The sequence below is a fragment of the Balaenoptera musculus genome, chromosome 2 (assembly GCF_009873245.2).
Source record: "Balaenoptera musculus isolate JJ_BM4_2016_0621 chromosome 2, mBalMus1.pri.v3, whole genome shotgun sequence".
Lineage (NCBI taxonomy): Eukaryota > Metazoa > Chordata > Mammalia > Artiodactyla > Balaenopteridae > Balaenoptera > Balaenoptera musculus.
The window spans coordinates 30,607,280-30,622,755 of NC_045786.1; the positions used below are offsets into that span (position 1 = coordinate 30,607,280).

Genomic DNA, 15,476 nt, shown 5'->3' on the forward strand with positions numbered 1-15,476 from the left:
GGCTGCCAGCGTCAGCCCAAGTACCTTCTTCAGTGCATTGTGCACACCTGGAAATTGCCTGAGCCAAACACTGTGTTAGGTGCTGGAGACACAAGAGAGAAAGAAATGAGAGCCGCCGGCCTCGTGCGGTTTGCAGCCTAGTGGGGGAGAGGGCAGGCAACAAACCTCTAAGTGCATCATCGCAAGACGAGAAGAGTATTTAAAAGAAGATGAACAGGGCGCTGTAATCAAGAATCACAGCGGAGGCCCTGTATTCACAGCGTGGTTAGGGTTGGGGGGATGTACCACTCAGCAGCTTGAGGAAGGCTGACAGGTAAGAACAGGCCAGCGACCATGCAGGCCTTGGAGAGGGATTTGAGTTTTATTCTAATGCAGTGGGATGTATTAAAAGGTTTTAAGCAGAAAAGAAATGACTGAATTTACATTTAAAACATCGTGCATCACAGAACTAGCAGCTTGGGTTCTTACATACGTCTGGTTTTGTTTACACCTCAGATAAGTACCTTGTTTACACCTCAGATAAGTACCTATCCTTTCTGAGCATGAGGTCCCAGCAGCACATCGCTGACTGCTCCTGGGACTTTGGCAAAGATTTAGAGCAGAATGAATACCCACATACATTCTCCTGCTGGACAGCATGCTTGCAAAAGGAAATATCTATTAGATACATTTTAAACTTGAAAGCTCTACCATTTTATAAAATGCTCCTTGTTTCTGGTGCGCGTATTTATCAACTTTACATGAACATTCTTGCTGTCACTTTCGACATGAATTTACCTAGAGGGTGGGGACTATTTACTTTCATATGTTACATCATGCACTAAACAGTCTTGTAAATAGAAGCATCTTTTAAAATAGAAGTTTAAGAGTTTGCTATACAAAGGAGACGAATTTTTCTGTAAAGTAAAAAATGCTTTACAAAATCATTAATTTTATCATCTTGCAGATCTGAGTTTTCTAGATTTGCTTTTCTAGGATTTCTTTTTCATGGATATGCATTAAATATTCATAAATGGGTTTATGCTCAAAATCTTAATATGTTCATAGTAACAGGAAAATAAAATCCAAGAACAACAAAAAAAGTCTCTGTTACTAAATTACACTAAAAGAAGCATCAAGAGCTTGGAAAAGTTACTGAACCATCCTGAGCCTGTGTACTATTAACACGGTACCTGTGTGAAAAGGTAAGTGCAGACTCAGGGAGATAACGTACACAAGGGGCTGGGGCTGGTGCCTGGCACGGAACATTCTCATTTTCATAAACAACCACAAGTATTTTGGAAGCCCTGCAATGTGACACCAGGTGCCATGTTAGTATCAGGGTAGGCAGAGGGGTGGGCTGATGAGACCCTCTAGAAACATTCCCCAAGATAATATGATAAATAAGTTTTCTCTTTCATGATGTCACTAAACACAGGAGGAAAGAACTCCAAAGAGGCCGACCCCTCCATGGAACATTAAGTTTGGTAGCTCCCCCGTCCCCCCACCCAAACACCTGACAGACTGAAAGCCTGCAGCAGCCCACTGTTAAAGCGTCTGTTAAAGAGCAGTGTCCGCAGGTCAACCAAGAGCCAGCTAGTGTGGGAAAGTGCTCAGGTCTTGGCAGGATTCCGCCCTCAGGAGAGGGTTAAAAGTAACTGCCGGGCCAGCTACCATGGCTGCTCCTACTTGACTTCTCCGGAGGCTGACACCACCCGAAAGTGTCTAGTTGTTTATTTCCTTGCTCACCACCCCTCCCACCAGTGAACTCTCTGTAGCAGGAGCCTCTGCCGCCCCACAAGGTCTGGCACGTGCACCCAACAGCTTAGATATTGTTCAGCTGACTGAGGGAATCAATACATGTTCACAAGTTCTGGGGCAACAGTTGGTATATAGTTAGGTGACAGTTGTTTGGGTTAGATCTTAAGTGAGAAAAACAAAATAATACATATAAGCTATGTATTTCATTTAAAAATTGCTCTTTCTGAGTCACTTTTAAATATGGGGTTATTAATATTATATTTATTAAACACCAACATATGCATTTTAAACCTTAGAAGGCCACAAAACCCATCATTCTTGACTTCAGTATGTGGCTTCATAATTACATAATATAATTGACAACATAAATAGCCAAAGTATGGTGGGTTGGTCTTTAAACACTTACAGCTTGGGCTTCCTTGTCCTCAAACATGAGCAGCTCTAGGGTGGAGTCCCCTTCCAGCGGACGGTCCAGGTCCCACAGCTCCCCATTCACTTTGGCTATCACTGTGCTTTCCGCCAGCTCCTGACTGGTGAGAGAATAGTCACGTGGACGTTAACGCATCACAGGCTAAAACAAAAGATGAAAATGATTTCCAGGGTTTCTTTCTTTAGTGGAAAGTACAAATGTAAACTAATAGGATAGATTTTTAAAAATTTTGTAACACTTATTTTAAGTACAAAAGTAATAAGATACGTTCACTGTAAAAACTCAGAAAACAGAGAATGCACAGAATAAAATAAAAATCATATAAATCTCACCACCCAGAGATCACCACTCATAACATTCTGGCACATGTTTTTCCAGTCTTTATCTATACCCGCCCCTCCTTCACACACCACACACACACACACAAAGCACACAACCCCATCATAAAAAAACATGGTTGCCTACATAATTTTCTTCACAACCATGCCATCAGACAGACTCCCAGAACATTCTGGAAGGACCACACTGATTAAGGAAGCCTCCTCCTGCACACCAGGTCGTTGTGTGCTTATCAGAGCGTACACTGCACAGACATCCGTGCACAGGCGGCTTTGTTCTTTGGTGATTTTTCTGGGAATAGGCCTTTGGAAGTAAAATTATTAGGTCAAAGAGCATGTGCCTCTGAAGGACTGCTGATAAATATTGTCTGAATGTACCACTTCCACGCACCCTGATTTTTTCAAACTTTGCCAATGTGATGTTGGTTGTTTTAATTTGATTTATTGGATTATAAATGTTTACTGGCCAGTTTACGTTTATGAATTGTCCATGTCCTTTGCCTATTTTCTACTGAGGTGTTGATCCTTTTCCTGTGTGTGTGTGTGTGTGTGTGTGTGTGTCTGTCTGTCTGTCTTTTCATTAACATTTATTGTTTGAAAATTACTGACAAAAATAACATGTTAAGAGAAGAGACGTATAAAGCACAGAAAAGCACAAAGAAAAAAAGTCACCCTCTGGACTTCCCTGACGGTCTAGTGGTTAAGACTTCCTGCTTCCAACGCAGGGGGCACAGGTTCGATCCTTGGTTGGGCAACTATGATCCCACATGCGCGGCCAAAAAAAAAATTCACCCTCAATCCAGTCACCCAGAAATCACTGTTAACATTTGCTGTCCATCTTGCCATTTTTTGGATATATACATACACCAACGTAAAAATTTTAATAGTATTACTCTTTATGTTATATGATAACCTATTTTTTAAACTTAACAATAAACCATGACATTTTCCCCAACAGCAAATAGACTTGTAAAACATGCTATTTGACAGCTGCAGTAGAACTAAGATTTGCTTAATGAACCCACTATTGCTGGGATTTGGGTTATTTCTTTGTGGGTTTTGGTTTTTCTTGTTTTATTTTGACAATGACAAATAAAGCTGCAATGGACATTCTTGAACATACATCTCAGTTCCTGATTTTTCCTCAGGAAAAATTCTAGAAGTAAAACTACTGAGTCAAGGGATAAGCACTTTTAATGACTTTAATTGGACTATATTACCAAATTTTCCTATCAGGAGAGGGTCCCAAAATACCTTTCTCTGTGCTCTCACCTTCAGGAGTACAAAATTGTGTCATCTTGACAATGTAACGTTTTCCTTTGCATTTCTGTGAGTAACTTGAGCAGGGGCACAGCACTGTGGTTAACAGCACACACTCTAGGGTCAGGCCAACCTGGGGTTAAACACGGGACAATTTACTCAGCTTTTCTAAGCCTCGGTTTCCTCATCAGCAAGGTGGGAATTACAGGACCTTCCTCATATATTTATCCTAAGGATTAAGTAAGGTGTACTCATAATAAGAACTTAATACACGTTCAGTATTGTTATCAGTGGAGTAGAATTTTATCTTCACCTTTGCTGGCCGTGCCAGGCTGCTAAGGGCTCCTCAAGCCCATTCTCTCTGTCCTCTACAGTCAGTGCCTGGCCGTCCTTGCAGCAGGAGGTAGCCACGTGGCTTAGGTGGAGGCAGAAGCGGTGTCCAGCACTGCCAGATCTCAGCCTTAACACCATGCAGGGCAACTGTCCATCCGGCCCTCTGTAGATGGAGCACACATGCTACGACCTTTGGACCATACGGACAAGGGAACACTGTACCAGACTACCCAACAGCCAGATGGAAGGAATTTAGGTCCCCAAATAAACGTATGGAGAAGCGCTGCCTGCCAGCCTGGACCCCGCACCCCCAGACTGCTGTCAGAGAGGCTCTGGTCGTATTTAAGGCACTAAGTTTTCTGTGGCCTGTTGCAGCAGCTTAGCCTGTGTCTTAACTAACGCAGAAATAAGGGCCTGCAAGTGAGTAACAAAAACAAATCATCCGGCATTGGCTTAGCGGATGGGCGGTGGGTTACACAGAAAGAGGTACTCAGACATGGAAAGCCAATAACCCTGTTACAGCATAACAAAGTGTCTCCTAAGACTTGCAGGCAAATAATGTGCTTACGATGCCTGTAGCACATGAGTAAACGGTTATACAAAGGCAAACGCTGGGATACACTGGGTAACTCTCGTGGCTTTTAACAAAATACTACCAGGCCAAGATAAGCTCAGACGGTATTTGTCCCCTTGCGAGGGAGGCTCTCTCCGCACGCGGCCTGTAAGCCAAACTGACTGGGAGCTCAGAAGTGTGAGGCTGTGCAAGATGCAGAAACAATCTTCTGTCCCAAAGAGCAGGAGGAACAGGCACTGACAGCCCTTCTCAAAGGCCACACAGAGACAGACAACACAGGCTGGTCCAACTACAAGGATCAGAGTAAGGGAGCCGCCTGCCCCCAACCTCGGGTTTTGTCTGATCTCAGCCCATTTAACTGATGGAGAGAGGAACAAGCAAAGGGCAAAGGCCAGGGAATAAAAGGGTGAGAAGTCTCTGTCTAGGAGAAATCTTCAGTATGGTTACTTTCATGGGAAGCTGATTAGAAGCTTCTAGTTAGAAGGCTACTACGGTTAACTGCTTGAGGGAATTGTTTTGCCAAACAAACTACAAGCCCAGCTTACAAGTACCCGCGACTGATCTTCACAGGAACCCTGAGCCCCACGTGTGCACCAGCCGGAGCCGCACCAGCAAACCTCGCGGCCTCCATGATGAACAACTGCCCGCACTTCAGATGCGGCAAGTGAGGGCGAGGGACAACGACAAGCCCTCCAAATTGCAAAATCAGGGCCGACAGAGGGCGGTGGACAAGAGAGCTGCTCCCAGAGGACAAAGGGTGGCCAGACGGTTTGACCCGAGCCCCACCCACGGCCAGGCTGCAGACAAGATCTGGGGGCTCCTGAGCACCACTGTCTGCCGCATCACTCCTCTTTTTTCCAAATGACACTTTAATCGTGATTGTGTTTATCCCACCACTATACACACGTGGCGTGGGCAGCCTCATCTACCGGTTTACCTGCTGCTAGAGCACGAGCAGCCAACCAATGGGGGCGTTGTGTGCTTCACCTGAAAATCCTGGGCTTTCTGCTGCCAGGGCCTGGAGTGGTGTCGCCGGGAGAGTGAGGGAGTGTGGGGGATGACGCACGGCAGATGCTCACAGGTGTCTGGAGGTCCCAGCGGCAGGCTGCGGCGGACGCTGTCCCCAAGACCATCCTTGCTCTCTCCTGTGGTGAGAGTGCCTGGGCTGGACACGTGGCCAGCCAGAAGGAGCTACGTTTCCATTCTCTTACAGGCGGCGTGTCTGTGTGACTAAGCGTGAGCTAACAGGCTGTAGGTGGGAATTAAACGTGCTGCTCCAGGGTCTTGGCCTCAAAGCACCCTTGCTCTCCAGCCGCTCTTCCCCTGCCTGCAAGCAGGTCCATGGGTGTGACCCAGCCTCCACCCCTAGACGTGGACAAACCCTACCTAAGGGGACGGCAGAGCGACAAGATGTGGGGATCTTGGGTCCATGAAGGACTGCCTAGATCAGAGACGCCCACCAGCCTGGCCACCACGAGTCTGTCAGGGGAGAATGTGGCGTCTGCCTTATTTAAGCCATGATCTCTAGGGGCTCTTTCCTGCAGCAGTTTAGTCAGAAGCCCCTGGGGGCTCCTGGAAACACAGATGACTAACTGATTCAGGAAGTGTGGGATGGGGCCCGAGAATCTGCTCTTCCATCAAGTTCCCAGGGGATGCTAACGCTGCTGGTTTGGGGACCACATTCCGAGAACTACTCTTCAATGAACTACTATGAACTGTCCTTTGCTCATTTTTTCTGCTGGGGTATTTCCTTGGGATAAATGGCTATGTATAGAATGACTGGATCCAAGAGTTGGGGTTTGCACATTTAAGAAAGAGACTGCGCCTCTGCATCCACCCTCCAGCAGCACCATTTCCCCAAAATCATATCAATATTAACTATTATTCATAAATCTTTGACAGACCAATAGATAATACACAATTACTTTAATTTGCATTTCTAAGATTATCTTTTCCTCCTTTTTATGCGTCATTTTTATGCATAGCTATTTTTCCTAAGTGTTTTTAACTCTGTCTTTTCCTTAATGATTTGTACCTTACATGTTACACTCAGGAAGGCCGACACTCCCTCAGAGCAGGGAAAATCATCTATGCAATCAAGTCTCAGGAAACCAAGGGAACAGTCAGTATCATTTAATTTAATAAAACTATTATTTTTAACTTTATTTTTATAACCATACACCTTGCTGCACCCTTACTTATTTTAATAGTTTTTCAGTTAATACTCTTCTCTAATTCACTTTTTTAGTTTCCTCCTTGTTTAATTGTTCTTTTTCTAACTTCCTGAGTTGAATTCTTGGTCATTTCATTTTTTCTTATTCAATAATAAAAGCCTTCAACACTATAAATCTGTTCCTGATCACCATTTCAGATGTATTACATAGATTTTGAAATATATTCTCCTCATTAGAAGTACTTTCTAAGAATACTCCTTTTTTACTCTTTTTATTTCTGAAAATACTTGTTTTTATTTCTTTTTACCTGAGTATTTTGAAGTTTTTTTAATTTCCTAGTTTTGTTTTGTCTTGTTGTCATTTAATGCTTACTGAGTTCACAACGGATTTCACTTTGCTTACAGAATGCTGTGTGTTTCTGTGTTTTATTAAGATTCTGAGGAACCGAAAGCACGACCACAGGTGCCAAGAGAGAAGGCACCATCTGGGCCACAGCACAGAGATCAGGGAGTAGCCACAAAGCCTACCTTATTAGAGTGTTATTATTCAGACCATATAATCTTAATTTTGGGTTATTTGATCAAAAAATGAGAAAGGCATGTTAAAGTTTGCCACTCTCGAGTTCCTATAATTTTGTATTTCTGGTTTGATGCTACGTTATATAACTCATAAAGGTGCGTGACAAATTGGGAATTACACTGTTCTTCTATTTTAAAAATAAGCCTCAGTCTCCCATTCAATGATTCCAGCCCTAAATTCTGCTGTCTGATGGTAACATTAAGACCACTGCTTTCTTCTTATCAGGTTTGCCTGATATAGCTTTGCCCATGCTTTAGTTTTGGACAATTTTACTTTTTAGACACTCCTGCCACCCCTCTGTCATTAAACTCCAGGGTGGTTTTAAACTGGTACCTGTGGGAATGCAAGTCACTGACTGTACAATGAGAACACGTCCTATAATGAAATGACCTTGTTTCCCAAGCTTGGACAGTCTCTTCAGTGCAGGACGGCTCAGACTTCAATCCGCCAACATGCAAATGACTCTCCACGAGGAAACATAAACTTATTTTTGCCTCAAAGCCCATTCCCAGCACATCTATTCCTCTCTCCTGGAAAGCACAGGAACAGGTTGGAAGGGGCCTTTAGGGTGTATGACATAATAGGATGAAAAATACAATTTTAACCATATTTTTTAAAGGAAATCTGAAGATTTTAATTGTTGAAAAGTTTTCTTTTTAAATAAGAAGTTTATTTACATGGCCGTTTTGAGCTACAGCTTCCACAGAATTTTATTTAATGCCAGGAATTAACATTAGTCAAAACAACACAACTTCACTGAAGTATCTAATTTCTAGGAAGGTCAAAGCTTCCAGGGCTGATCATAGCTCTAACACATACATCTTCAATCTATAATTAATAGGCCTTTTTGTACATTTCTAGAGTTGCTTTCATTTTCAGAGTATCTCTCATATACAGTATTTCATTTAATCTTTACAACCTCGTAAGGTAAACGATAAAAGTATTATTATTTCCACTTAAGATGTAAGAAAACAGGCTTGGAAAGCTTGAGGGATCTGCCCACATTGGTCCAAAGACCCACCCACAGTTATTTACTGGTGGAACAATGGCTTGGAGTCAAGTCCAACAAAAGACCTGTAAAATCTCATGGAAATAACTTGATGATGAACCGGGTCAATGTAATGTCGGCTGTCAAGGATTATACATTTTTCTCTACTATAAATTTTTATTAGAACTCTAAAAGTTGGACCCTTTAAAGAGAAAGAGATTGTGTTCTGATATTCAATTACTTATTAAATGGCCCCTTTAGAAGGCAAGAGGGAAATAATTACCTAATTACATTTAATTTATTCAACTGAGTAAGAAAAGAATATTTTAGCAGTCCCTAAGAACACATTTTCACCAAGCTCTGGCCCAACACTCAGTACTGATTATCTGCTCCACACTATGGTTTACCTAATTTCAGCAGCCACTTGGTAAGGTGTTGTTTTCCAAGCTTCCCCTTCCACTGTTTTCCCATCAGCCACTCTTACTTTGATCACATTGCTTGTACTCCCCTTTTTTTCATAAATGGCAAGTAAGAGCTGATGATCTTTCTTCAGTATTTCAAAAAGCTTCAATCTTTCCTTCACAAAATTTGGTGGATTCTTCATCTGAAAACCATTAGAATACAGCAGGGTTAACAAACACAGTCCACTTTTTTTCTAACGGCTCAGCTCTAAGTAAGCCCCACCCCTTCTCAGCAGGCCCAGGTCACGGCCCCCACCAGCCCCTATGGCTCTGCTTTCACTCTCACCCCCTGCAGACTCCCCTCCCAGGGTCTAACTCCCTCCTAGCTCTCAGGGTCCTGCGCAAAGCCCTCCTCTTCCAACTACCACACCCACTGGCATCGCCCTTCTCCACAGGTTTAACATGCTCGTGCACAGAGCCACACAACTCAGCCCTTATTGATACACCATCTGACTTTGTTCTCTAGTTGTTTCTCCCGTTTGTCTGAACTCCTTAACCCGATGGTTCCCTGAGGCCAAGCATAATCCTCCTCTGCTCCTACCAAATGTTGATGTCCCTGATCAATTCTGGTTGTTTTAATGATTTATATTTAAAAAGCAAAGAAGCTGGTTTCCTTAACACAAGAGAAGAGCTCTGCTTTCTCAACTTAAATAGACTAAGGAGCCCTTTACAGCTGTGGGGCTGGCTCACCTCTAAGTTAAGACATCTTGTATCTAAGGCTAACAAAACTTTAAACACACTCCTGTGGCCCAAGTCATAATTTACAGCAACTGTTTTAATTAAAAACCCTGGGCAATTAACTACATAAGCATATTTAAATTATAGGTAGTATTTTATATTATTTCCACAGCAATGACTTACCTCACTGTCAGGCCCGCTTTCCTTCTTTTTAATGTCCTTTTCTTGGCTCTGACTAGGAGGAGGCTGAGAAACAAAGGGAAATAATAAACAACTCATCCCAATGACAACAAAGAGCTACATATCTGAAGCCCAAAGCAGGAGAGGGACAGGCCAGCAGGCAGCAAGCGTCCCATGTTTAGAGGCTCACGGCTGGGGCTCTCCTGACCATTACCTACAACCCTCAACAGGTAAGCCGTTTTCTGGGGTTCAGTCCTTCCTGAATGTGCACTTTCACACATGCTTGCTAAGTACACTTAATATATTTTGCCCTTTAAAAATTTTCCCCCCTAAATTTTAAACAAATAATGTCCCTGGATTAATGGTTGCATAGCTGCTGCCAGAGACTTTAAATGCACTGTTACAGGAAGGTGTTGCCCAGGAGCACCACAGTCCACTGGTACAAAGACTGAGAACACCCAAAGTCTGAGAAGGCCTTCAGAACTTAGAAATGCATTACGTTAGAAGAAGGTAAGTGAACCAAAACATTAAAATACGCCATCAAATGACAATGTTAAATACGCAAATCTCAAGATAGACCTCCAAAACAAGGCAACAACTAAACACCCCAAACCACCTGTCATAAACAGCTCAGACCAGCCATTCACCAGGGGGAAGGGAAGTGTTTCTACGTGGAGCTGTTGGTCTTCCTGCCCACGGAAAGAAGCGTGAGTTTTAAACACTGCAGCATTTTTTTCCAAGACAGCAAAATGCTATTTCTGTCACTGAAGAAAATGTGCGGCGAGCAATTTACGGGAAGAGCTGAGACATTACAGCGTTAGGTCAGCCTGGCGATCGCTGGAAACGCAGCGGCCCCGGCGTGTCCAGCCTGTCGCGGATTCCCGGCCCGAGTCAGGGCGCGGGGCAGGGGCCCGGGAGGGCAGGCCCCGCCCCCCGCCGCCGCAGCGCACCTGCCGCCGCGCGCACGCCCACCTGCCGCCCCAGGGCTCTCAGCGCACCAGCTCCGCCGCGCCCTGTGGACAGGCCCCCACCCGGTACCTGCGCGCCCGCGGCCGCGCGCCCGGCCTCCTGCCGCAGGGCGCTCTCCCGTCGCGCCTGGTGGCTCAGCTCCTCCGCGAGGCACAGCCGCAGGCGGTACAGGCGGTGGCGCAGCTCGCGGTTCTCGGCCCGCAGCTGCGCCACCTCGCGCGTGAGGCACGGCCCCTCGGCCTGGCAGCGGTCGGGCGCGTTCAGCTGCTCGTCCCTCAGGCGGTGGACCTCCGTCCACAGCCAGCGGATGTCCTCCTCCTGCCGCGCCAGGCGCGACGCCACAGCATCCACCGCCAGGGCCTCGGCCGCCATGGCGTCCGCCTCGCCTCACACAGGTACTGGCACCCCGTTGGATACTGTCCCCTGAGAAGGGGCGCACTGCGATGTCGGGCCGGGGCCGACGCTATATAAATGGCGGGAGGCGGGGGTGGGGAGGAAAGGGGCGACGCGGCGGGGCGGGGCTGGCTGTGCAGTGTAGGGGCGGGACGATAGGAGCTGAGGAGGGCGGAGATATGGGGCGGGGCTATAGGAACTGTAGGGGGCGGGGCGATGGGGAGGGCAGGGACCGGCTTACACTGCAGGGGCGGGCTATAGGAATTGTAGGGGGCGGAGTGAAGGGGAAAGACGGAGTGATAGAACTGTAGGGGGCGGGGTGATGGGGGAGGGGTGGGGCCGGCTTGCACTGCAGGCGCGGGCTATAGGAACTGTATGGGGCTGAGTGAAGAGGAGAGACTGAGCGATAGGAACTGTAGGGAGGGATGATGGGGAGGGGTGGGGCCGGCTGTGCACTGCAGAGGCTGGGCTATTGGAACTGTAGAGGGCGGGGCAAAGGAGAGGGGTGAGGCTGGCTGTGCACTGCAGGGGCAGGGCTGTAGGAACGGGGGACGGGGGGCGGGGGAGACGGGGAGGGGCGAGGAGACGGGTTGAGGCGGGGCTGGTGGACCCACGTTGAACACGCTTCGGGGCTGGGGGGCCAAAACAGGCAGAGTGACCTGGAGAGTGGAGTGGGCCCTAAACAGGCTCACTGTGCCTTCAAAGCTACGAGTATGTTGCCAAAATGCATATTGTCCAAAACCATCTCCCTTCCCAGAATGGCTCCTGTTTTCCCTCTCGTGAATCCTGGCAGTTGCCATTCTTTTAACTTGCCACCGGGTTCTAAAAAGTGGCCACTGAGAATTGACCTTCTTTGGCCTCATGCCAAGGCTGCCCAAATGCAAAGGTCGCTGCACCAGGGTGCGCAGATCACTACAAAAATTTAAATCTGATGGCAAGAAATTGCTAGTTCCTCAAGGGTAGGGCAAATGCCACATAGGTCTTTGTATCCCTCATAACCATGAGCACACACACCTTCCCGTAGTAGGAACACAAGTTGGTTTTTATTAACGTTCTTAGGGCTTAGAATGTGGCAAACCTTGTTCTAAATTCTTTACACAGATATTAACCCCTTTAATACTTACAGCGAGAGACACTATTGTTATAGCCGTTTATAGATGGAAAACTGAAGAACAGAGAAACTAAGTGTTCAAGGTCACACCATCACTGCATGGCACAGCTGAGGTTCAAGCTTCGACCATCCGAGGCATGTTCATGTGCTCAGCACTAGGCTGCCTTTCGATTGCGGTAAAGTTTAACTGGACAGGTAGTCTGATGAGATACAGGCCATGAATGTCATCGTGGTTCCAAAATGGGAGAGCTTAGTTTGGACTGGTGCAGTTGGGAAGGGAACAGATGCTCTGGAAAATAAAGGTTGGCAGGTGTTAGGAAGGAGGAGAGGTGGATGAATGCCTCTGTAGGAGGTGAGGGGGCGAGCTGATTGGAGTCACACACAGCTCCCAGGAGGAGGTTCCATAAGTATGACACTAATACCAGTGCGTCTTTGTTATTCCCTCCCCTGACCAGCTTCTGGACGGAGTTACACAGACTCACAGGCTCCACAGCCTTCCCACTCTCTTCCCCACTTCCCCCCATCTGATTTCTGCTCCTCCCGTTCTGGCGTGACCTACGCACTGTCAAATGCCGTGGCCTTTGTAATTTGTCTCTCTTAGGCCCCATCGCCAACCCCCAGGAAACCGCTGATCTGCTTTCTGTCACTATAGGTTAGTTTACATTTTCTGGAGTTTTCTATAAAAGGAATCATATGGTATGTACTCCTTTTATTTGGCTTCTTACGCTCAGCATAGTAATTTTGAGATTTACCCATGTTGTTGGGTATATCAGTTCTTTCTTTCTCTCCTTCTTTCTTTCCTTCCTTCCTTCCTTCTTTCTTTCCTTCCTTCTTTCCACCTCCCTCTCTCCCTCCTCCTCTCTCTCTCTCTTTCCTTCTTTCTTTCTCTTTTTTTCCATTATTTTTATTGGAGTATAATTGCTTTACAATGTTGTGTTAGTTTCTGCCATACAGCAAAGTGAATCAGCCATATGCATATGCACATCCCCTCCCTCTTGGACCTCCCTCCCCACCCCATCCCACCCAACTAGACCATCACAGAGCACCGAGCTGAGATCCCTGTGCTATACAGCAGGTTCCCACTAGCTATCTATTTTACACATGGTAGTGTATTTATGTCAAACCTAATCTCCCGATTCATCCCACCCTCCCCTTCCTCCCCTGTGTCCACATGTCCATTCTCTACATCTGCATCTCTATTCCTGCCCTGCAAATAGGTTCATCTGTACCATTTTTCTAGATTCCACATATATGCATTAATATACGATATTTGTTTTTCTCTTTCTGACGTACTTCACTCTGTATGACAGATTCTAGGTCCATCTACATCTCTACAAATTACCCAATTTCATTTCTTTTTATGGCGGAGTAATATTCCATTATATATACGTACTACATCTTCTTTATCCATTCATCTGTCAGTGGACATTTAGCTTGTTTCCATGTCCTGGCTATTGTAAATAGTGCTGCAGTGAACATTGGGGTACATGTGTCTTTTTGAATTATGGTTTTCTCAGGGTATATGCCCAGTAGTAGGATTGCTGGGTCACATGGTAGTTCAGTTTTTAGTTTTTCAAGGAACCTCCATACTGTTCTCCATAGTGGCTATATCAATTTACATTCCCACCAACAGTGCAAGAGGGTTCCCTTTTCTCCGCACCCTCTCCAGTATTTACTGTTTGTAGATTTTCTGATGATGGCCATTCTGATCGGTGTGAGGTGATACCTCATTGTAGTTTTGATTTGCATTTCTCTAATAATTAGTGCTGTTGAGCATCTTTTCATGTGCCTCTTGGCCATCTGTATGTCTTCTTTGCTGAAATTTCTATTTAGGTCCTCCACCCATTTTTTGATTGGATTGTTTGTTTTTTTGATATTGAGCTACATGAGCTGTTCATATATTTTGGAGATTAATCCTTTGTCTGTTGCTTCATTTACCAATATTTTCTCCCATTCTGTGGGTTGTCTTTTTGTCTTTATGGTTTCCTTTGCTGTGCATAAACTTTTAAGTTTCATTAGGTCCCATTTGTTTATTTTTGATTTTGTTTTCATTGCTCTAGGAGGTGGGTCAAAAAAGATCTTGCTGTGATTTACGTCAAAGAGTGTTTTCCCTATGTTTCCCTCTAAGAGTTTTATAGTGTCCGATCTTAGATTTAGGGTCTTTAATCCATTTTGAGTTTATTCTTGTGAATGGTGTTAGGTAGCATTCTAATTTCATTCTTTTACTTGTAGTTGTCCGGTTTTCCCAGCACCATTTATTGAAGAGACTGTCTTGTCTCCATTGTATATTCTTGCCTCCTTTGTCATAGATTAGGTGGCCATAGGTGCATGGGTTTATCTCTGGCCTTTCTATCCTGTACCATTGACCTATATTTCTGTTTTCATGCCAGTACCATACTGTCTTGATTACTGTAACTTTGTAGCATAGTCTGAAGTCAGGGACCCTGATTCCTCCAGCTCCGTTTTTTTTTTCTCAGGATTGCCTTGGATATTCAGGGTCTTTTGTGTTTCCATACAAATTGTATAAGTTTTTGTTCTAGTTCTGTGAAAAATGCCATTGGTAATGTGATAGGGATTGCACTGAACCTGTAGATTGCTTTGGGTAGTATAGTCATTTTCACAATATTGATTCTTCCAATCCAGGAGCATGGTATATCTCTCCATCTGTTTGTGTCATCTTTGATTTCTTTCATCAGTGTTTTATAGTTTTCTGAGTACAGGTCTTTTGCCTCCTTAGGTAGGTTTATTCCTAGGTATTTTATTCTTTTTGTTGCGATGGTAAAAATGATTGTTTCGTTAATTTCTCTTTCTGATCTTTCGCTGTTAGTGTATAGGAATGCAAGAGATTTCTGTGCATTAATTTTGTATCCTGCAACCTTACCGGATTCATTGATTAGTTCTAGTAGTTTTCTAGTGGCATGTTTAGCATTTTCTATGTATAGTATCATGTCATCCGCAAACAGTGACAGTTTTACTTCTTCTTTTCCAATTTGTATTCCTTTTATTTCTTTCTGTTCTCTGATTGCCGTGGCTAGGACTTCCAATACTATGTTGAATAAGAGTGGTGAGAGTGGACATCCTTGTCTTGTTCCTGATTTTAGAGGAAATGCTTTCAGTTTTTCACCATTGAGAATGATGTTTGCTGTGAGTTTGTCATATACGGACTTTATTATGTTGAGGTAGGTTCCCTCTATGCCCACTTTCTGGAGAGTTTTTATCATAAATGGGTGTTGAATTTTGTCAAAAGCCTTTTCTGCGTCTATTGAGA

The 15,476-nt window shown here is 44.9% G+C and overlaps 1 protein-coding gene across 6 annotated transcripts in view; it reads right to left on the minus strand.

Moving 5' to 3' along the window:
- TARS3 (threonyl-tRNA synthetase 3) overlaps window positions 1–11,160 on the minus strand; it is a 51,643-nt gene extending 40,483 nt beyond the window's left edge. For 5 of the 6 annotated variants that reach the window (XR_005018747.1, XR_005018748.1, XM_036843354.1 and 2 more), the window contains exons 1-4: window positions 10,774–11,160; window positions 9,739–9,801; window positions 8,824–9,020; window positions 2,147–2,270 (exon numbers count right to left, since the gene is read on the minus strand). Coding sequence is in view for 4 of the 6 variants with exons in the window: in XM_036843354.1 (XP_036699249.1) it covers window positions 2,147–2,270; window positions 8,824–9,020; window positions 9,739–9,801; window positions 10,774–11,076 (687 nt within the window). In the remaining 2 variants the exon portion in view is untranslated. Of the gene's footprint in view, window positions 1–2,146; window positions 2,271–8,823; window positions 9,021–9,738; window positions 9,802–10,351; window positions 10,745–10,773 lie in introns of those variants that run through there. The other variant, XM_036843356.1, reaches the window with a different exon arrangement.
- Window positions 11,161–15,476: the final 4,316 nt, after the last annotated feature.